Source organism: Pseudophryne corroboree, chromosome 2 (genome assembly GCF_028390025.1).
Source record: "Pseudophryne corroboree isolate aPseCor3 chromosome 2, aPseCor3.hap2, whole genome shotgun sequence".
In the NCBI taxonomy this organism is placed as follows: domain Eukaryota; kingdom Metazoa; phylum Chordata; class Amphibia; order Anura; family Myobatrachidae; genus Pseudophryne; species Pseudophryne corroboree.
The window spans coordinates 37449586-37472361 of NC_086445.1; the positions used below are offsets into that span (position 1 = coordinate 37449586).

General features: G+C 43.0%; 1 protein-coding gene across 7 annotated transcripts in view; it reads right to left on the reverse strand.

Annotated features, from left to right (window-relative positions):
• LOC134996061 (oocyte zinc finger protein XlCOF22-like) overlaps positions 1 to 22776 on the reverse strand; it is a 162076-nt gene that overhangs the window by 59811 nt on the left and 79489 nt on the right. The window contains exon 11 of one of the 7 annotated variants that reach the window (XM_063951164.1): positions 18313 to 18506. The exons of the other annotated variants lie outside the window; for them this stretch is intronic. Within the exon in view, the coding sequence (XP_063807234.1) occupies positions 18475 to 18506 (32 nt within the window). The 3' untranslated portion in view covers positions 18313 to 18474. Of the gene's footprint in view, positions 1 to 18312; positions 18507 to 22776 lie in introns of those variants that run through there. 7 annotated transcript variants of the gene reach the window in all.

The window sequence follows — 22776 nt, forward strand, 5'->3', positions numbered from 1 at the left end:
GTGTGCATGAGGAGCAATGGCGCACAGCTGCAGTGCTGTGCGCTACCTTGTTGAAGACCGAAGTCTTCTGCCGCCGATTTCCAGGACCATCTTCATGCTTCTGGCTCTGTAAGGGGGACGGCGGCGCGGCTCCGGGACCGAACGATCGAGGTCGGGTCCTGTGTTCGATCCCTCTGGAGCTAATGGTGTCCAGTGGCCTAAGAAGCCCAAACTATCTCCAGTCAGGTAGGTTCGCTTCTTCTCCCCTTAGTCCCTCGTAGCAGTGAGTCTGTTGCCAGCAGATCTCACTGAAAATAAAAAACCTAAAATATACTTTCTTTTCTAGGAGCTCAGGAGAGCCCCTAGTGTGCATCCAGCTCAGCCGGGCACAAGATTCTAACTGAGGTCTGGAGGAGGGTCATAGAGGGAGGAGCCAGTGCACACCAGGTAGTCCTAAAGCTTTCTTTAGTTGTGCCCAGTCTCCTGCGGAGCCGTTATTCCCCATGGTCCTTACGGAGTCCCAGCATCCACTTAGGACGTCAGAGAAAAGGAGTATACATCTCCCCTGTGCCACATGCAGTTAAAATCTCTGCCTCAATTAGGTTCTGCTGAAGCATGATCGGAAAACCAACTTTCAGGGCGCCGAGTAAAAATTCTGATTTTTTTATTTTTTTTTGCCTCCATAGTTCATAAACAGTTCCTAGAAATATATTACTAAAACAACATGGCTATGTACAGATACAAACACTTACAGTTTTATTATATACATAGAAAAATGGGCCCATTTATGAGCACATCTAAACTTTTATAAATTTTGCTAGCAAACGATCAGGATATTTAATATTTATTGATGGAACAGCTTAAACTGTATAAGAAAATTATCCAGAGTGCCCCCTAACAGAGGAACTCCCTCAGCCTTTTTGTATTTAGACGTAACTACTAAGGACACATTTGTTACTGACCCAATAGCGGGTTATTAGCGACATGACCCACTACAATACACTAAAAGGAAAACAAATAGAAAGCACAATTTATGCAGATGAACCCAAACTTTATAATGAATTGGCCTTAGGGTGTATTTACAGGGATACCAACCTACAGGTATTTGTTCACTTAGAAACAAAATGTCCCTGATAAAGGGACAGGCTGCACATTTATATCAATGCTATAAAAGTCCTAGTTGGGTGTGTCACAGAAGCCAGTTCTTGATAGATGTTACCCCATATTCGTGGTTCCCAAATAATTTTTTTGAATCACGGCGCCCTAGAGTATCAGAATTTTTTTACGGCTCCCCTAGGCCAACGTTTCTTATTGAGAAATCTAGAAATACATTTTAAATGAAGTAAATTGTGTTTATAGGTCATCCTTAAGGTGTATACACACTGAGCGCTTTTCCCCTCTGCCCAGCGATGTCAGCGGGGGTGAGCGGCTTTCCATAGCAGGACGCTATGGAAAGCCGCTCACCCCGCCAATAATCTACCTGTAATACCAGCAGATGAACGGCGGCCGCCGGCGATGAAGTGGGGGCGCACAGCAGCACTCATTACCGGGGCATACACAATGGACGACTTTTAGCTGAAAGCAGCTCAACACACCAAAAGTGACCTGCTTTTGGGCAGTAAACGCAGGAGTATTAAACTGAAACCGATGTGGCTTAACAAGAAGGTTAAGGCAGAAATGGATAAAAAAAAGCGGGCTTTCAAAGCATTTCAATCTAATGGAAAGGAGGAGTCTTTCAAGTATTACAAGGAGTATAATAAGAAATGCAAAAAAGCAATAAAAACAGCTAAAATGGAAAATGAAAAGCAAATCGCTATAGAGAGTAAAACCAATCCTAAAAAGTTTTTTAAATACATAAACGGTAAAAGGTTAAAAGAGGAGAATATAGGTCCATTAAAAGATGAATTAGGAGAATTGATAAATGATGATGAAATAAAAGAGGAAATACTGAACAAATTCTTTTCATCAGTATTCACCAGAGAAGAACTGATGGTGGGAGTAGAGCATAACAATTGTGACAGTAATGAGTCATGGTTAGATACTTGTTTAAGCGAAGAAGTAGTCTGGGAGAGACTAAGCAAAATTAAGATTAATAAATCACCTGGTCCTGATGGACTTCACCCGAGGGTTCTTATGGAACTTCGTTCACAACTAGCACGACCCCTATACTTGATTTTCAATAGTTCAATTAGACCAGGCATGGTAACGAAGGATTGTCGTATAGCTGAGGTAGTGCCATTATTTAAAAAGGGATCCAAAAATCTTCCGGAAAACTACAGACCAGTTAGTTTAACATCTATAGTGGGGAAAATATTGGAAGGAATTCTAAGGGACGGCATACAGGAGTATCTACAGTTCGCTAGGATTATTAGCAAGAACCAGCATGGGTTTGTGAGGGACAGGTCATGTCAGACTAACTTAATTAGCTTCTACGAGGAAGTGAGCAATAATCTTGATCAAGAAAAAGCAGTGGATGTGGTCTTCCTAGATTCTGCAAAAGCCTTCGATACAGTTCCTCACAGGAGACTGATGATCAAATTAAAGGAGACTGGCCTAGGAAAAACTACTTTCACATGGATAAGCAGCTGGTTGGATAGCAGGGTACAGCGAGTAGTAGTCAACGGGAAGTCCTCAACCTGGTCCCCAGTAGTCAGCGGAATACCACAAGGGTCCGTAGTCTGACCACTACTGTTCAACAGATTTATCAATGACCCAGAAACAGGCCTGGAAAGCACAGTGTCAATCTTTGCAGATGATACTAAACTGTGTAAGGTAATTAATTCAGAATTGGATGTGGAGTCCTTGCAGAATGATCTATCTAAACTTGAACTCTGGGCGTCTAAATAGAAAATGAGGTTCAATACAGACAAATGCAAGGTTATGCATTTTGGGACTAAAAACAAACTTGTATCCTACATATTAAATGGGGAAATCCTAGGGGAAACAGAGTTGGAAAAAGATTTGGGGGTATTCATTGATAATAGGCTTAATAACCGTACACCATGTCAAAATGCAGTAAAGAAGGCAAGTAAGGTGCTAGCGTGCATAAAAAGGGGAATTGAGACAAAGGACTCGGATGTAATCATGCCGCTGTATAAGGCATTGGTACGTCCGCACCTGGAATAGTGTGTTCAGTTTTGGGCACCATTGTATAAAAAAAAAGACATCAGTGAACTCGAAAGTGTTCAAAGGCGAGCTACTAAATTGATTAAACGCCTAGAAGGACTGGACTATAAGGAAAGACTTACTAGGCTGAATATGTATACACTAGAAAAGAGGCGCCTAAGAGGGGATATTATTAATATCTTCAAATATGTAAAGGGACATCACAAAGAGACACGTGGGCACTCGCTGCGACTGGAGGAGAGAAAGTTCCGAACGCCACGGAGGAAAGGGTTCTTCACTGTTAGGACAATCAGGATGTGAAATTCCCTGCCAGGGAAGGTGGTAATGGTGGACTCTAATTGGGTTTAAAAAAGGAATGGATACATTTCTGAATGAAAAAGCTATCCAAGGTTATAATACTTAAAATATCAACGTGGTTAATCCGGGAGTAACATGAGTTATAGTAGCTAACTAGTCATAAAACATTATTCAGCAAGTATGTAGAATCATCACAACTTAAAACAGGTTGAACACGATGGGCAATATGCCTCTATTCAACCTCAAATACTATATGCTTTCAGCTCAAAATCGCCCAGTGTGTATGGGCTTTGCCTATTATATTGACCATAAATAATTTGCGTTGGTCCAGGACGACCAATCCAAAGCACCCTTGCAAGTGTCCTGAGGCACCCCAGGGTGCCACTGCACACAGTTTCAGAACCACTGCCCTATATCGTTATTTTCTGAATGTGATGGTGGCCACTTGGATAGTTAGTAATAGTATACTAATGCCATACTAAAATAATGTTTTCCTTAGGAGATATGGGCAGCTGAATTCCAGAAAAAAAAAATGAACACAACAGATTTTTTGGCCTACTTTGGCTTCGTACTGTGAAAATAGTACTTTTCTGTAAGCTTTGAGGCGGCGATTTTTGAAAATCAGCATCAAAAGTTGTATAAGTTAGGCGGACCCAGTCACTATATCCAGCTGTATAAAGTAGAATCCAGTATTAGCCCGTCTTCTGAGATGTATCCTGTGTAGCTGGTTCTGCTCCATAATCCAGCATATCCTGTGTAGCCGATGCTGCTCCACATTCCAGTATTACCTGTGTAGCCGGTGCTGCTCTGAAATCCAGCATATCCTGTGTAGCTGGTTCTGCTCCATAATCCAGCATATCCTGTGTAGCCGATGCTGCTCTGAAATCCAGCATATACTGTGTAGCCGGTACTGTTCTACAATCCAGCATTCCCTGTGTAGCTGGTGCTGCTGGGCATTCCAGCATTTCCTGTGTAGCTGGTGCTGCTGGGCATTCTAGCATTTCCTGTGTAGCTGGTGCTGCTGCGCATTCCAGCATTTCCCGTGTAGCTGGTGCTGCTGCACATTCCAGGGATCTGTACTTGGGCCAGTACAGGATAGATAAAACAGGAGGGTTAAAACAAATGACTGAAGATCTAAGTAGACTAGAGGAATAGGCAAGAATGTGGCAACTACAATTTCACATCAAAAAATGCTAAATCACGCACTTGGGTCTCAAAAACCCAAAAGGCTACATATACAGCCATGGCCGAAAGTTTTGAGAATGACACAAATACTGTATTACATTTTCACAAAGTCTGCTGTCTCGGTTTTTATGATGACCATTTGCATATACAGGTTGAGTATCCCATATCCAAATATTCCGAAATACGGAATATTCCGAAATACGGACTTTTTTGGGTGAGAGTGAGATAGTGAAACCTTTGTTTTCTGATGGCTCAATGTACACAAACTTTGTTTAATACACAAAGTTATTAAAAATATTGTATTAAATGACCTTCAGGCTGTGTGCCTAAGGTGTAAATGAAACAAATGAATTGTGTGAATGTAGACACACTTTGTTTAATGCACAAAGTTATAAAAAATATTGTCTAAAATGACCTTCAGGCTGTGTGTATAAGGTGTATAAGAAACATAAATGCATTCTGTGCTTAGATTTAAGTCCCATCACCATATCTCATTATGGGATGCAGTTATTCCAAAATACGGAAAAATCCGATATCCAAAATACCTCTGGTCCCAAGCATTTTGGATAAGGGATACTCAACCTGTACTTCAGAATGTCATGAAGAGTGATCAGATGAATTGCAATTAATTGCAAAATCCCTCTGTGCCATGACAATGAGCTTAATCTCAAAAACAACATTGCCACTGCATTTCAGCCCTGCCACCACATCATGTCAGCGACTCTTTCATTAACACAAGTGAGTGTGTTGACGAGGACATGGCTGGAGATCACTCTGTCATGCTGACTGAGCTAAAATAACAGACTGGAAGCTTTAAAAGGAGCGTGGTGCTTGAAATCATTGTATTTCCTCTGTTAACCATGGTTACCTGCAAGGAAACATGTGCAGTTATCATTGCTTTGTACACAAATTTGTTTCACAGGCAAGGACATTGTTGCTAGTAAGACTGCACCTAAAATCAACCATTTATCGGATCATCAGGAACTTCAAGGAGAGAGGTTCAACAGTTGTGAACAAGGCTTCAGGGTGCCCAAGAACATCCAGCAAGTTCCATCTCCTAAAGTTGATTCAGCTGTGGGATCAAGGCACCACCAGTGCAGAGCTTGCTCAGGAATGGCAGCAGGCAGCGGTGACTGCATCCGCATGCACAGCGAGGAAAAGACTTTTGGCGGATGGTCTGGTGTCAAGAAGTGCAGCAAAGCCAGTTCTCTTCAGGAAAAACCTCAGGGACAGACGGATATTCTGCAAAACGTACAAAGATTGGAATGCTGAGGACTGGGTTAAAGTCATTTTCTCTAATGAATCTCCTTTCAGATTGTTTGGGGCATCTGGAAAAATGCATGTCCGGGGAAGGAAAGGTGAGAATCCTAAGACAATTTATGTGTGGGGTTGCTTCCAAGCCAAGGGAGTGGGCTCACTCACAATTTTGCCTAAGAACACAGCCATGACTAAACAATGGTACCAAAACATCCTCCAAGAGCAACATCTTCCAACCATCCAAGAACAGTTTGGGGATTAACAAAGCCTTTTCCAGCATGATGGAGCACCTTGCCATAAGGCAACGGTGATAACCAAGTGGATCGGGGAACAAAACATCGAAATTTTGGGTCCATGGCAAGGAAACCCGAGAACTTAATCCCATTGAGAATTTGTTGTCAATCCTCAAGAAAAAAAAATGCCCATCGAGTGCAACCTGTATTATAATTCTTCCACTAATCTGTATGTAATTGTAGTTTAACTCTAATGACCCAGATGAAGTTATGTTTTTAAGTCTAAACAACAACTATAATTCATGCTCTTCCTAATATTCTCTTCCTTTAAATGCTATATACTTGGATATTTCATTCAGTTAGGAATTTATCTAATCCATTTTTAAACATATTGACTAAGTCCACCATTACTACTGGTAGAAAATTCCAAATTTTTACTGCCCTTACTATGAAGAACCCTTTCCTTCATTGTGTATGAAATTTTCTCTCTTCTAACCTCAGAGGGTGTGCACGTGTCCTGTGTAGCGATTTTCGATAATCACCTGATCGATCCTTGTATTGTCCCTTTATGTTTTAGTAAATATTAATAATGTCTCCTCTCAGCCACCTCTTTTTCGAGTGTAAACATATCTAATCTAGTAAACCTTTCCTCATAATCCAGTGCCTCTGATCCCTTGATCAGTTTGGTAGCTCTCCTCTGAACCCTTTCAAGTTCCAAGATATTTTTTTATATAGTGTGGTGCCCAGAACTGTACACAATATTCAAGGTGTGGTCAAACTAATGATTTGTACAGTAGCAGGATTACACGCTCATCCCTTGTCTCAATTCCTTATTTTATGCATGCCAACACCTTATTTGCTCTTGTTGCTGCACTTTGACATTGGGAACTGCTACTAAAGTCTATTATCAATGAGCACCCTCCAAATCTTTTTCAACTCCAGTTTCCCCTACATTTTCCCCATTTAATTCATAGACTGCCCGATTGTTCTTAGTGCCAAGGTGTATAACTTTACATTTTTCTATATTGAACCTCATTCTCCATTTGTCTGCCCAAAACTCCAGTTTTAAAAAGTTGTTCTGTAGAGACGCAATATTCTTGTCTGAATTAATCACTCTACACAGTTTAGTATCATCTGCTAAAATTGACACAGTGCTTTCCAGACCCACTCCTAGGTCATTAATAGATATGTTAAACAGTAGTAGCCAGAGTACTGACCTTGGTGGGTAGACAAACAAAAAGCCACAAATTCTAGCAAACTCCAAGCATTGTTTAGGCAAGAATGGGTGGCCAACAGTCAGTATGTGACCTAGAAGTTGATTGACAGTATGCCAGGGCGAATTGCAGAGGTCTTGAAAAAGAAGGGTCAACACTGCAAATATTGACTCTTTGCATAAACTTAATGTAATTGTCAATAAAAATCTTTTGACACTTACAAAATACTTGTAATTTTACTTCAGTATACTATAGTAACATCTGACAAAAAGGTCTAAAAAACACAAACAGCAAACTTTGTGAAAACCAATACTTCTGTCTTTCTCAAAATTTTAGGCCATGGCTGTAGTATTAAGGGTACTTTAATGGAAAGTACTGAGGAGGAAAGGGATCTAGGAGTCACTATTTCAGATGATTTGAAGGCAGGTGAGCGGTAAAGCAATGAGAAAGGCAATTCATATTTAGGTTGCATAGGGAGAGGAATCAGCAGCAGAATGAAATAAGTAATAATGCCAGTCTAATACTGTAGGACATTGGTATGGCCTCATCTAGAATACGGTGTTCAGTTCTGGAGGCCACATATCCAGAAGGATAGAAATACATTAGAGACTGCACAAAGAAGAGCCAACTAAAATGGTGCATGGCCTAAAGGACAAAATGTACCCGTAAAAGACAAAAATATCTTAATATGTATAGTTTGGAGCAGAAAAGGGAAAGGGGGACATGATAGAAACTTTCAAATATATCAAGGCTTTTAACAAGGTACAGGAGGTAAATACTCTTCAAGGGACGAGAAGAATTAGAACTCAAGGACATGCACTGAGACTGGAGGGAGGTAGGTTTAGGGGAAATTTGAGGAAAAAATGACTTTACAGAAAGAGTAGTGGATAAGGTGAATAGCCTCCCGCCAGAGGCTAAGACAGTAGAGCAATTTAAAACACGCTTGGGATAGGCAAAAGAGTGTCCTCAAAAATACCTAAGGAACAAATAGGGTTGACGTTTCCAAAAAGATTAAAGAAAAAGGGGCAGACAAGATGAGCCAAATTGTTCTCATCTGGCATCAAATGCTGTGATTCTATGTTATGAAAGGTGAGTGCATTTAACTCCAATGTAATGGTGTAATGGGCATATATGCTAATGTAAGGACTTGCAGAGGACTGGGGTCTCTTGACGACGGGCTGCGTCAATATGGAAGTGCAATGGTTAAAGGTCTTCGGCAATCTGCTCTAGACATGTTTCCTTTGGCGCATCAGGTGCTATTTTCTATCCATCTGGGCATGTGTTATTTCGACACTGGTATGGTATTCTCTTAGGTGCCATTCTGCAGACATGTCCGAACCACTTTAAATGCGTTTTTTTCATATAGGATGCAATTATGGGTTGGTCTTGGCATAGTTTTCGGATGTTTTCATTGTCCAGCGGTCTGAATGTTTTACTTTTAGGATGTTTTGTAAGCACTTCATTTGGAAACGTTTCGGCCTTGTTAGGCCGCTTTTTAAGACTTGCAACATAGTAACATAGTATCTAAGGTTGAAAAAAAGACAATTGTCCATCGGGTTCAACCTATTTGTGGTCTCCTATGCACGATTATTTTGTATAAAATTTTGACTGAAGTTGCTGACTGCCGTTCCGATTAACCCCTCTTTTTTATAATAACCATAGTGTGTGACTATGCCCCGTAACCCTGGATATCCTTATCCATTAGGAATTTATCTAACCCATTCTTAAAGGTGTTGACTAAGTTGGCCATTACAACTCCCTCAGGCAGGGAATTCCAAACACGTATCGTCCTTACCGTAAAAAAGCCTTTACACCGTATTGTGTGGAATCTCCTCTCCTCTAACCTGAGCGAGTGTCCACGAGTTCTCTGTATTGATCTAACCAAAAACAGGTCCTGCGCAAGATCTGTATATTGTCCCCTTATATTTTTGTAAATGTTGATCATGTCCCCTCTTAATCTCCTCTTTTCCAGTGTAAACATTCCTAGTCTTGCAAGCCTTTCCTCGTATTCCAGCGTCTCCATACCCTTAATTAGTTTGGTCGCCCACCTTTGAACCTTTTCTAGCTCCAGGATATACTTTTTGTAGTAAGGTGCCCAGAATTGTACACAATATTCAAGGTGTGGCCTCACAAGTGATTTATATAACGGGAGTATAATACTCTCGTCCCTAGCATCAATTCCCCGTTTTATGCATGCTAATATCTTATTAGCCTTCATTGCTGCAGTCCTACTTTGGGTACTACTGCTTAGTGTGCTTTCTATGAGGACACCCAAGTCCTTTTCCAGTACAGAATCCCCTAATTTTACCCCATTTAGTAGGTAGGTGTTATTTTTGTTCTTGTTACCACAGTGCATTACCCTACACTTGTCTGTATTGAAGCGCATTCTCCATTTCGCTGCCCAAGCTTCTAATTTAACTAAGGCCCTCATTCCGAGTTGTTCGCTCGCAAGCTGCTTTTAGCAGCATTGCACACGCTAAGCCGCCGCCTACTGGGAGTAAATCTTAGCTTATCAAAATTGCGAACGAAAGATTTGCAATATTGCGAAAAGACTTCTCTGTGCAGTTTCTGAGTAGCTCGAGACTTACTCTTCCAGTGCGATCAGTTCAGTGCTTGTCGTTCCTGGTTTGACGTCACAAACACACCCAGCGTTCACCCAGTCACTCCTCCGTTTCTCCAGCCACTCCCGCGTTTTTCCCAGAAACGGTAGCGTTTTTTCACACACTCCCATAAAACGGCCAGTTTCCGCCCAGAAACACCCACTTCCTGTCAATCACATTACGATCACCAGAACGAAGAAAAAAAACCTCGTAATGCCGTGAGTAAAAATCCTAACTGCATAGCAAATTTACTTGGCGCAGTCACACTGCGGACATTGCGCATGCGCATTAGCGACTAATCGCTCCATTGCGAAAAAAAAATAAACGAGCGAACAACTCGGAATGACCACCTAAGTCATTCTGAAACGACTCAGCATCCCCCTCCGCATTTATAACTTTACTCAATTTGGTATCATCTGCAAAAATTGACACCATGCTCTCTAGTCCTTCTGTTAGGTCGTTAATGAAAATATTGAACAATAGCGGTCCTAATACTGAGCCTTGCGGCACACCACTTAGCACTTCAGTCCAAGTTGAAAAAGATCCATTAACCACAATGCGCTGCTCCCTATTATCTAACCAGTTTTTGACCAAAGTGCATATTGTGCTTCCTAGCCCTGATTCTTGTAGCTTGTAGATAAGTCTCATGTGTGGTACAGTATCGAACACTTTGGCAAAATCTAAAAAGATTACATCCTCCTCTTTACCCTGATCTAGGTTTGCGCTTACTGTTTCATAAAAGCCAAGTAAGTTGGTTTGACAGGATCTGTCCTTCATAAACCCATGTTGATTCCTTTTAATGACCTTATTGACTTCAAGGAACTTCTGAACACTATCTCTTAGAATACCTTCCAATACTTTTCCCACTATAGATGTAAGACTAACTGGTCTATAATTACCTGGTTCAGCTTTACTTCCCTTTTTGAATATAGGTACTACTTCCGCTATACGCCAGTCTTTGGGAACCATACCTGATATTACCGAATCCTTAAAGATCAAAAATAGCGGTTTTGCAAGTTCAGAATGAAGCTCCATTAGAACCCTTGGGTGAATACCATCGGGACCTGGTGACTTTTTAATCTTTAAAGGTTTTAATCGGTCACAGACTACTTCCTCGCTTAAATAAGTACCTATCAGTGGGATATTCTCATTATTGAGATTATATGTTAGTCCCTGAATTGGGTCCTCTCTAGTAAATACTGTTGAAAAAAAAATCATTTAGTGTGTCCGCTATGTCATTATCATTTTTGCTTAAGACTCCCAACTTGTCTTTTAAAGGGCCTATACTCTCCTTCTTTAATCTCTTGCTATTAATGTATTTAAAGAATTTCTTGGGATTCGCTTTGCTTTCCTTTGCTACTAGTTTTTCAGTTTCTACTTTAGCTGCTCTTTTTTCCTTTTTGCATATTTTGTTACATTCCTTATAGTGCAGAAATGACTGAACCATAAAGTAATATTGGTTCTAACCGAAGCACTGAATACCTTTTTTTTTGCCACTGGAAATGTCCTATTGGTTCTAGCGGCCTTTTTTCAGAGATGCAAAGACAGCTGTGGCACAACCTATACGACTTGTAAACGTTGCTTGTAGCAGCTATCTGTGGACCATTGATAGCTGAACCCAGGAAATTTCAAGGTATCCACTTGTTCAGTGAAGTTTCCATCTAGGTTTAGCTGTACAGTCGTGGTTCCAGTAAAAATGTACTTGTTTTTTTCTGCTTTTATTTGTAAGCCAAGCTTTGCGACATCTGTGCGAAGATTATTTAGGATGTTTTGAGCACCCTGCATGTTTTCGGCTAGGAAGACAATATCATCGGCACAGACTAGATCTGTGAGAGCTATATGTCAGTAACGGTGCCCATTTCAAGTTTTTCTGAGAATCCAGTCAATAGCTATGTTGAAGAGCATGGGTGATACTATACAACCTTGCTTGACGCCAGTTGGGACATTTGGCCAACATATTTAACTTTGTTTGATCAGTTGTTGTAGAGAACTGGTCAACGTGGGGAGTTTCTCTGCCCACACACACACACAGTTTTAATATTTGATTTTCTTTATTTTTATTGTTTTATTTTGTGTATATAATATGGTAGAAGTATTTTTGTATTAAACTTTTTAAATTGGTGTTAATAAATGGGAATCCTAGCGCCACTCTGAACCTATGCTGCCAACTTGCAATGAAAATTGGGTGGTTAAGGACATGCAAGCTTTTAATACCACGGAAATGACAACTTTGATGGGCACAAGTGCAACGACTTAGTGCACGAGTCACGGGGGGGCGGTGAAGCTATGTACTCTGCTGTAAATCTTGCTGATAGGTCTGGTGCAGCTTTCCCGCTGTCAATCAGCAGCAGCAGGCCCTATAACTGGCCTGTGATCTTCCTGGTATCTGGGCCGGCAGCTGCGCGTAAGTGCTGCAATGCACATCGAAGCTGCGAGTTAAAACAGGTGTGTTGGATGATTGGCTATCGTTTTACGGTGGCGCTGGTTAAGCGGTATTCCACATTTGTCATATTGCATTTGGAGAGCGGTTGCTGCCGAGATGGTGGTCTTCATAATGGTCTGAAATGTTGACATATGCCATTTCTGAAGTCGATGAGGAGTATGTACCCAGGAATAAGAAACTCTGAAGTATCCAAAAAGAAAGTCTCATGTGTAATGCAAAATAAAAGAAGGTTATATTACTGGTTTGGCAAGTGTCCTGCTATTTAAAATGGACTAAAATATATTATATACAGTTGTGCTCATAAGTTTACATACCCTAGCAGAATTTGTGATTTTCTGGCCATTTGTCAGAAAATATGAATGATAACTCACAAACTTTTCTTTCACTCATGGTTAGTGGTTGGGTGAAGCTATTTATTGTCAAACAACTGTGTTTACTCTTTTTAAATCATAATGACAACAGAAACTACCCAAATGACCCTGATCAAAAGTTTACATACCCCAGTTCTTAATACCGTGTATTGCCCCCTTTAACATCAATGACAGCTTGAAGTCTTTTGTGGTAGTTGTGGATGAGGCTCTTTATTTTCTCAGATGGTAAAGCTGCCCATTTTTCTTGGCAAAAAGCCTCCAGTTCCTGTAAATTCTTGGGCTGTCTTGCATGAACTGCACGTTTGAGATCTCCCAAGAGTGGCTCAATGATATTGAGGTCAGGAGACTGAGATGGCCACTCCAGAACCTTCACTTTATTCTGCTGTAGCCAATTACAGGTCGACTTGGCCTTGTGTTTTGGATCATTGTCATGTTGGAACGTCCAAGTACGTCCCATGTGCAGCTTCCGGGCCGATGAGTGCAAATTTTCCTCCAGTATTTTCTGATAACATGCTGCATTCATCTTGCCATCAATTTTGACCAAGTTTCCAGTGCCTTTGTAGCTCACACATCCCCAAAACATCAGCGATCCACCTCCGTGTTTCACAGTAGGAATAGTGTACCTTTCATCATAGGCCTTGTTGACTCCTCTCCAAATGTAACGTTTATGGTTGTGGCCAAAAAGTTAAATTTTGGTCTCATCACTCCAAATGACTTTTTGAGACTTGTCTCTGCTGTTTGGAGTATTGCAAGCGGGATGCTTTGTGGCATCCTCTGATGAAACCGCCATCTTTGTGGGCGGAGAAACGCGTCAGCTGACTCATTTGCAAGTGAACCGCAAGTGGAACGCAAATCCGGAAGCCCGAAACCGGAAGTCGTACTGGCGTTTCCACTATCCCACAGCTGCCGTGGTTACACACGATCCCATGGACACAGCTACAACTCCTCCATCCCCTGCATCAGACATCAGGACCCCGGTCATTGGGAACCAGGCAGGAGGAATTAATAGGAGGACACACGGGTATCTATACTACAGGAGCGCTCCTGAGACTCACATATGGGTGAAGTATCCCAAACACCTTTATAACCAATAACACCCTCTTTTAAGTGGTGTATGCATACTCTAAATCCTGTGATCATTCCAGCTTGAATCAGTACTAAGCTGGTGTTTGAGCCAATGTTGTGTTTATATGTGCGCATGAAATCAAACCAATTCAGCTGAAGGAGAACTATCTTGCTATTTTTCAATTATATAGGTGCATGCAACTAAACTCTCTTTATGCTCTAATCTCTGCACAACTAACAGTTTCCGCTTGGGACTGAAAATTATTTCAATTCTATACATATGTGCATGGAATCTGGCTCTATCTGTTGGAGGAGAATTACCACTTTTTAGATTAGGTGCATGTGGTTAAGTGAATTCTTCAAGGAGTAATTTAATAATTAATCATTAGTCTGTGTGGATTTTTTAACATCATGCGGGATTAACACTTATTGCTTGTTGGTCTTATGGTAAATGTACCAATTTTGTTTTATTGTGTGTATTTTAAGATTTTATGGGGTATATGCAATTGTGGTCGAATTCCCGAAATTGTCGAATTTCGGGTCATTTTCGACCAAAAAAAAAATTCCCCTATGCAATCCAGTGCTTTCCGACCAAAAAACGGACTTTCAAAATTCGACTTTTTGAAATTCGAATTTTTGCAAATTCGACTTTTCTGCAATGATACAAGTGCTGCAATTCGACCAAAGCATATTCAATTCAAGTTTTGAAATTCGACAGCAGTGCTTTTAGACAGCAAATTCGTCATTTTCAATCCGCCACACTTTGGAGGGTGAAAACAAATAAAAAAAATTTAAACATGTTTTTTTTGGTGTTTTTTTTTTTGGGAATAGCAGATCTATTTATATTAGAAGGGATTAGGTACTTTTTTTTTTTTTTTTGGGAGGCACAAATATTATTTATATATTTTTTAAAATATTATTTTTTTTATTTTTTTATTTTTTTATGCTGGAAGGGTAAAATCATAAAAAAAAATGGCGTGGGGTCCCCCCTCCAAAGCATAACCAGCCTCGGGCTCATTGAGCTGGTCCTGGTTCTAAAAATGCGGGGAAAAAATTGACAGGGGATCCCCCGTATTTTTAAAACCAGCACCGGGCTCTGCGCCTGGTGCTGGTGCCAAAAATACGGGGGACAAAAAGAGTAGGGGTCCCCCGTATTTTTAACACCAGCATCGGGCTCCACTAGCTGGACAGATAATGCCACAGCCGGGGGTCACTTTTATGCCGTGCCCTGCGGCCGTGGCATCAAATATCCAACTAGTCACCCCTGGCCGGGGTACCCTGGGGGAGTGGGGACCCCTTCAATCAAGGGGTCCCCCCCCCCAGCCACCCAAGGGCCAGGGGTGAAGCCCGAGGCTGTCCCCCCCCATCCAATGGGCTGCGGATGGGGGGGGCTGATAGCCTTTGTGATAATAAAAAGATATTGTTTTTTCCAATAGTACTACAAGTCCCAGCAAGCCTCCCCCGCAAGCTGGTACTTGGAGAACCACAAGTACCAGCATGCGGGAGAAAAACGGGCCCGCTGGTACCTGTAGTACTACTGGGGAAAAAATACCCAAATAAAAACAGGACACACACACCGTCGACAGTAAAACTTTATTTCATACGTCGACACACACATACTTACCTATGTTCACACGCCGACATCGGTCCTCTTCTCCATGTAGAATCCACGGATACCTGTAAAGAAAAGTTCAAAATACTCACCTCAACCATGGTCCAGAGATAAATCCACGGACTTGGCAAAATAAGAAAACGCAAATACCCGCACCAAAAAGGGACTGATAGGGGTCCCATGCTGACACATGGGACACCTTTCCACGAATGAGACCTGTCAGTGACAGCTGTCACTGACAGGTCTCTAAGCCAATCAGGAAGCGCAACTTCGTTGCGCTCACCTGATTGGCTGAGCGCTGTCTGCACTGTGACAGCGCATCGCACAGCTCCCTCCATTATATTCAATGGTGGGAACTTAGCGGCTAGCGGTGAGGTCACCCGCCGGTCAGCGGCTGACCGGCGGGTGACCCCACCGCTACCCGCAAAGTTCCCACCATTGAAAGTAATGGAGCGGCTTTGCGATGCGCTGTCACAGTACAGACAGCGGACAGCCAATCAGGTGAGCGCCACGGAAGTAGCGCTTCCTGATTGGCTGAAGGGACGTCAGTGATAGGAGTCACGTGATGTCCCGGCATTCGGGAGAAAGGGGTCTGATGTGAAAACATTGGACCCCTTTCTAGTCCGGTATGGATCGGTGTTCGGTTTGTTTTTTTGCCAAGAACGTGGATTTACCTCTGGACGTGGATGTACCTCTGGACGCTGGAAGGTGAGTATAATTTTTTCACAGGTACCCTCGGATCGTCGGCGACCGTGGCAGTCGGCGTGTCAACATAGGTAAGTATGTGTGTGTCGGCAGTATGTAATAAAGTTGTACAAGTCACGGTGTCTGTGTCCTGTTTTTATTTGGGTATTTTTTTTCCAGTAGTACTACAGGTACCAGCGGGCCCGTTTTTCTCCCGCATGCTGGTACTTGTGGTTCTCCAAGTACCAGCTTGCGGGGGAGGCTTGCTGGGACTTGTAGTACTAATGGAAAAAACAATATCTTTTTATTATCACAAAGGCTATCAGCCCCCCCATCCGCAGCCCATTGGATGGGGGGGGACAGCCTCGGGCTTCACCCCTGGCCCTTGGGTGGCTGGGGGGGGGGGACCCCTTGATTGAAGGGGTCCCCACTCCCCCAGGGTACCCCGGCCAGGGGTGACTAGTTGGATATTTGATGCCACGGCCGCAGGGCACGGCATAAAAGTGACCCCCGGCTGTGGCATTATCTGTCCAGCTAGTGGAGCCCGATGCTGGTGTTAAAAATACGGGGGACCCCTACTCTTTTTGTCCCCCGTATTTTTGGCACCAGCATCAGGCGCAGAGCCCGGTGCTGGTTTTAAAAATACGGGGGATCCCTGGCCAATTTTTCCCCTGCATTTTTAGAACCAGGACCAGCTCAAAGAGCCCGAGGCTGGTTATGCTTTGGAGGGGGGACCCCACGCCATTTTTTTTTCGGGTTTTTCACGTTTTTTTCCCGTTTTTTAAAATCGCGGCAAAATCCGCCAAATCGGCCTATTTTCGCCCGCGATTCTGGCGAATCCGTTTTTCATTGAATATGGTGAATCCCGGCAGGCACCTGCCGGGATTCACCTGGCGAATTTGGTCGAATTAAAAAACGGCGATAATTGCCGCGAATTCGACCGCAATTGCATATACCCCTATATCTAATTAGCAATACATTTATAATTGTATCAAAACAGCAGTCGGTTTTTCAATATATCTGTGCGCCTTACCTATTTTTTCTTGTTTGACAATAAATGGCTTCACCCAACCACTAACCATGAGTGAAAAAAAAGTTTGTGAGTTATCTCTCATATTCTCTGACAAATGGCCAGACAATCACAAATTCTGCTAGGGTATGTAAACTTATGAGCACAACTGTATGTACACACACACATAGAGATATAGATAGATATATATATATATATATATCTATATCTCTATCTACACACACACACACACACACACACACACACACACACACACACACACTAAACAAGAAAACAGAAGTAGGCTGACACTGTCGGCCTATTTCTGTGACATCATAAGTTGGAGAGCAGATGGCTGATCTGATGAAAAAGTTGGTTGGGTGTGTGGAGCACTCTCTTAGTTTATCAGTTGGATGGTTGGGGGAAAGTTGGCCTGATGTATGGCCAGCTTAAGAAACAGTATACAGAAAACCCTGCTTTATGTACACAGTAAAAGTGAATATAGAACGATTGTGATGCAGTAAGGGTGAGTGAGAAGTGAGGCACAGACCCCACATCTGTCTGTGGTGGTTACAGGCTACTGTATTATCTCATCTGTGATAACTAGTCACGGTTTATTTCAACATTACATTTATTATTGAAATTGCATAAGACACCATATACACAGTCGACACGGATATAGAATAATTAAAACAAAAACAATCCTAAACAAGAAAAAAAAAAAAAAGGGGTCAGGGGAGGAGTGTAGGAAAAGGCCCTAATGCCAATGCACATCCAAATAGAAGTACAGGTTGAGTCTCCCTTATCCAAAATGCTTGGGACCAGAGGTATTTTGGATATGGGATTTTTCCGTATTTTGGAATAATTGCATACCATAATGAGATATCATGGTGATGGGACCTAAATCTAAGCACAGAATGCATTTATGTTACATATACACCTTATACACACAGCCTGAAGGTAATTTTATCCAATATTTTTTATAACTTTGTGCATTAAACAAAGTGTGTATACATTCACACAATTCATTTATGTTTTATATACACCTTATACACACAGCCTGAAGGTCATTTAATACAATATTTTTATTAACTTTGTGTATTAAACAAAGTTTGTGTACATTGAGCCATCAAAAAACAAAGGTTTCACTATCTCACTCAGAAAAGTCCGTATTTCGGAATATTTGGATATGGGATACTCAACCTGTACTATAAGTACACACATAAGAACACTGTCAGCATATTGCAGAAAATTAAAAATAAGTAAAAGAACAAGGTACATACTAAAGAACATAAACAGTATAACACCAGCATCATGGTCTAACCACAAAGACATCTGAGGGGGGCAAATAGTTCCGCGCTGTGGAATGCTCTGCTCTCGAGTCTGCCCTATATTCATTTCACCCAAACCATTTCAATGACGGGTTAGTAGCTGTAGAATAGGAAACACCGGCATCTCAAAATCTTAGCGGACTTGTACTTTAGCCTCTATAGCTACAAGATACGGAGGTACCACGTTTCCGATGGGCAATGAGAGCCTTAGGGGGAGATTCAATTGTTTGAAAAGTCAGTTGGGTGTCTGTTTTTTCCTATCTCATAGACAGGAAAAAACAGACACCCAACCGACTTTTCAAACATTTGAATTCCTCCCCTTAGTGTCTATTAATATATGGCCCATCATATCTGGTTTATAATAAGATTTTACTTACCGATAAATCTATTTCTCGTAGTCCGTAGTGGATGCTGGGGACTCCGTCAGGACCATGGGGATATAGCGGCTCCGCAGGAGACAGGGCACAATAATAAAAGCTTTAGGATCAGGTGGTGTGCACTGGCTCCTCCCCCTATGACCCTCCTCCAAGCCTCAGTTAGGATACTGTGCCCGGACGAGCGTGCATAATAAGGAAGGATATTGAATCCCGGTTAAGACTCATACCAGCTACACCAATCACACCGTACAACCTGTGATCTGAACCCAGTTAACAGTATGATAACAACGAAGGAGCCTCTGAAAAGATGGCTCACAACAAGAATAACCCGATTTTTGTAACAATAACTATGTACAAGTATTGCAGACAATCCGCACTTGGGATGGGCGCCCAGCATCCACTACGGACTACGAGAAATAGATTTATCGGTAAGTAAAATCTTATTTTCTCTGACGTCCTAGTGGATGCTGGGGACTCCGTCAGGACCATGGGGATTATACCAAAGCTCCCAAACGGGCGGGAGAGTGCGGATGACCCTGCAGCACCGAATGAGAGAACTCCATGTCCTCCTCAGCCAGGGTATCAAATTTGTAGAATTTAACAAACGTGTTTTCCCCTGACCAAGTAATTGCTCGGCAAAGTTGTAAAGCCGAGACCCCTCGGGCAGTCGCCCAAGATGAGCCCCCTTCCTTTTGGAATGGGCTTTTACCGATTTTGGCTGTGGCAGGCCTGCCACAGAATGTGTAAACTGAATTGTATTACAAATCCAGCGAGCAATCGTCTGCTTAGAAGCAGGAGCACCCATCTTGTTGGGTGCATACAGGCTAAACAGCGAGTCAGATTTTCTGACTCCAGCCTTCCTGGAAACATATTTTTCAGGGCCCTGACAACGTCAAGTAACTTGGAGTCCTCCAAGTCCCTAGTACCCGCAGGTACCACAATAGGTTGGTTCATGTGAAAAACAGAAAACACCTTAAGGAGAAATTGAGGACGAGTCCTCAATTCTGCCCTGTCAGAATGAAAAATTAAGTAAGGGCTTTATATATGATAAAGCCGCCAATTCTGACACACGCCTGGCTGAAGCCAGGGCTAATAGCATCGTCACCTTCCATGTGAGATATTTTAAGTCCACAGTGGTGAGTGGTTCAAACCAATGTGACTTTAGGAAACTCAACAACACAACATTGAGATCCCAAGGTGCCACTGGGGCACAAAAGGAGGCTGTATATGCAGTACCCCTTTTACAAACATCTGAACGTCAGGCACTAAAGCCAGTTCTTTCTGGAAGAAATTCGACAGGGCCGAAATTTGAACCTTAATGGACCCTAATTTTAGGCCCATAGACAGTCCTGTTTTCAGGAAATGTAGGAAACGACCCAGTTGGAATTCCTCTGTAGGGGCCTTCTTGGCCCCACACCACGCAACATATCTTCGCCAAATGCGGTGAAAATGTTTTGCGGTTACATCCTTCCTGTCTTCGACCAGGGTAGGGATGACTTCATCTGGAATGCCCTTTCAGGATCCGGCGTTCAACCGCCATGCCGTCAAACGCGGCCGCGGTAAGTCTTGGAACAGACAAGGCCCCTGCTGGAGCAGGTCCTTTCTTAAAGGTAGAGGCCACGGGTCTTCCGTGAACATCTCTTGAAGTTTCGGGTACCAAGTCCTTCTTGGCCAATCCGGAACCACGAGTATCATTCTTACTCATCTCCCTCTTATGATTCTCAGTACTTTTTGTATGAGAGGCATAGGAGGGAACACATACTCTGACTGGTACATCCACAGTGTTACCAGAGCGTCCACCGCTATTGCCTGAGGGTCCCTTGACCTGGCGCAATATCTAGTTTTTTGTTCAGGCGGGACGCCATCATGTCCACCTTTGGTTTTTCACAACGGTTTACAATCATGTGGAAGACTTCCCGATGAAGTCCCCACTCTCCCGGGTGGAGGTCATGCCTGCTGAGGAAGTCTGCTTCCCAGTTTTCCACTCCCGGAATGAACACTGCTGAGAGTGTTATCACATGATTTTTCGCCCAGCGAAGAATCCTTGCAGTTTCTGCCATTTCCCTCCTGCTTCTTGTGCCGCCCTGTCTGTTTACGTGGGCGACTGCCGTGATGTTGTCCCACTGGATCAATACCGGCTGACCTTGAAGCAGAGGTCTTGCTAAGCTTAGAGCATTGTAAATTGCCCTTAGCTCCAGTATATTTATGTGGAGAGAAGTCTCCAGACTCGATGACACTCTCTGGAATTTTTTTTTTTTTTTTCCTTGTGTGACTGCTCCCCAGCCACTCAGGCTGGCATCCGTGGTCACCAGGACCCAGTCCTGAATGCCGAATCTGCGGCCCTTTCATAGATGAGCACTCTGCAGCCACCGCAGAAGAAACACCCTTGTCTTGGAGACAGGGTTATCCGCTGATGCATCTGAAGATGCGATCCGGACCATTTTTCCAGCAGATCCCACGTAAAGGTTCTTGCGTGAAATCTACCGAATGGGATCGCTTTGTAAGAAACCACCATTTTTCACAGGATCCTTGTGCAATGATGCACTGATACTTTTCCTGGTTTTAGGAGGTTCCTGACTAGCTCGGATAACTCCCTGGCTTTCTTCTCCGGGAGAAAACATCCTTTTCTGGACTGTGTCCAGAATCATCCCTAGGAACAGTAGACGTGTCGTCGGAAAAAACTGCGATTTTGGAATATTTAGAATCCACTCGTGCTGTCGTAGAACTACTTAAGATAGTGCTACTCCGACCTCCAACTGTTCTCTGGACCTTGCCCTTATCAGGAAAGCGTCCATATTTCTTTTAAGAAGAATCATCATTTTGGCCATTACCTTGGTAAAGACCCGGGGTGCCGTGGACAATCCAAACGGCAGCGTCTGAACTGATAGTGACAGTTCTGTACCACGAACCTGAGGTACCCTTGGTGAGAAGGGCAAATTTGGACATGTAGGTAAGCGTCCCTGATATCCAGTGACACCATATCGTCCCCTTCTTCCTGGTTCGCTATCACTGCTCTGAGTGACTCCATCTTGATTTGAACGCTTGTATGTAAGTGTTCAAATATTTCAGATCTCACCTAGCCGTCTGGCTTCAGTACCACAATATAGTGTGGAATAATACCCCTTCCCTTGTTGTAGAAGGGGTACTTTGATTATCACCTGCTGGGAATACAGCCTGTGAATTGTTCCCAATACTGCCTCCCTGTCGGAGGGAGACGTTGGTAAAGCAGACTTCAGGAACTTGTGAGGGGGAGACGTCTCGAATTTCCAATGTACACCTGGGATACTACGTGTAGGATCCAGGAGTCCACTTGTGAGTGAGCCCACTGCGTGCTGAAACTCTTGAGATGACCCCCTACCGCACCTGAGTCCGCTTGTACGGCCCCAGCGTCATGCTGCGGACTTGGCAGAAGCTGTGGAGGGCTTCTGTTCCTGGGAATGGGCTGCCTGCTGCAGTCTTCTTCCCTTTCCTCTACCCCTGGGCAGATATGACTGGCCCTTTTGCCCACCTGCCCTTATGGGGACGAAAGGACTGAGACTGAAAAGACTGTGTCCTTTTCTGCTGAGATGTGACTTGGGGTAACAAAAGGTGGATTTTTCAGCTGTTGCCATGGCCACCAGGTCCGATGGACCGCCCCTTTATACGGCAATACTTCCATGTGCCGTCTGGAATCTGCATCACCTGACCACTGTCGTCTGGCAGATATGGACATCACATTTACTCTTGATGCCAGAATGCAAATATCCCTCTGCGCATCTCGCATATATAGAAATGCATCCTTAAAATGCTCTATAGTCAATAAAATCTTGTCCCTGTCAAGGGTATCAATATTTTCAGTCAGGAAATCCGACCAAGCCCCCTCAGCGCTGCACATCCAGGCTGAGGCGATTGCTGGTCGTAGTATAACACCAGTATATGTGTATATACTTTTAGGATATTTTTCAGCTTCCTATCAGCTGGCTCCTTGAGGGCTGCCGTATCTGGAGACGGTAA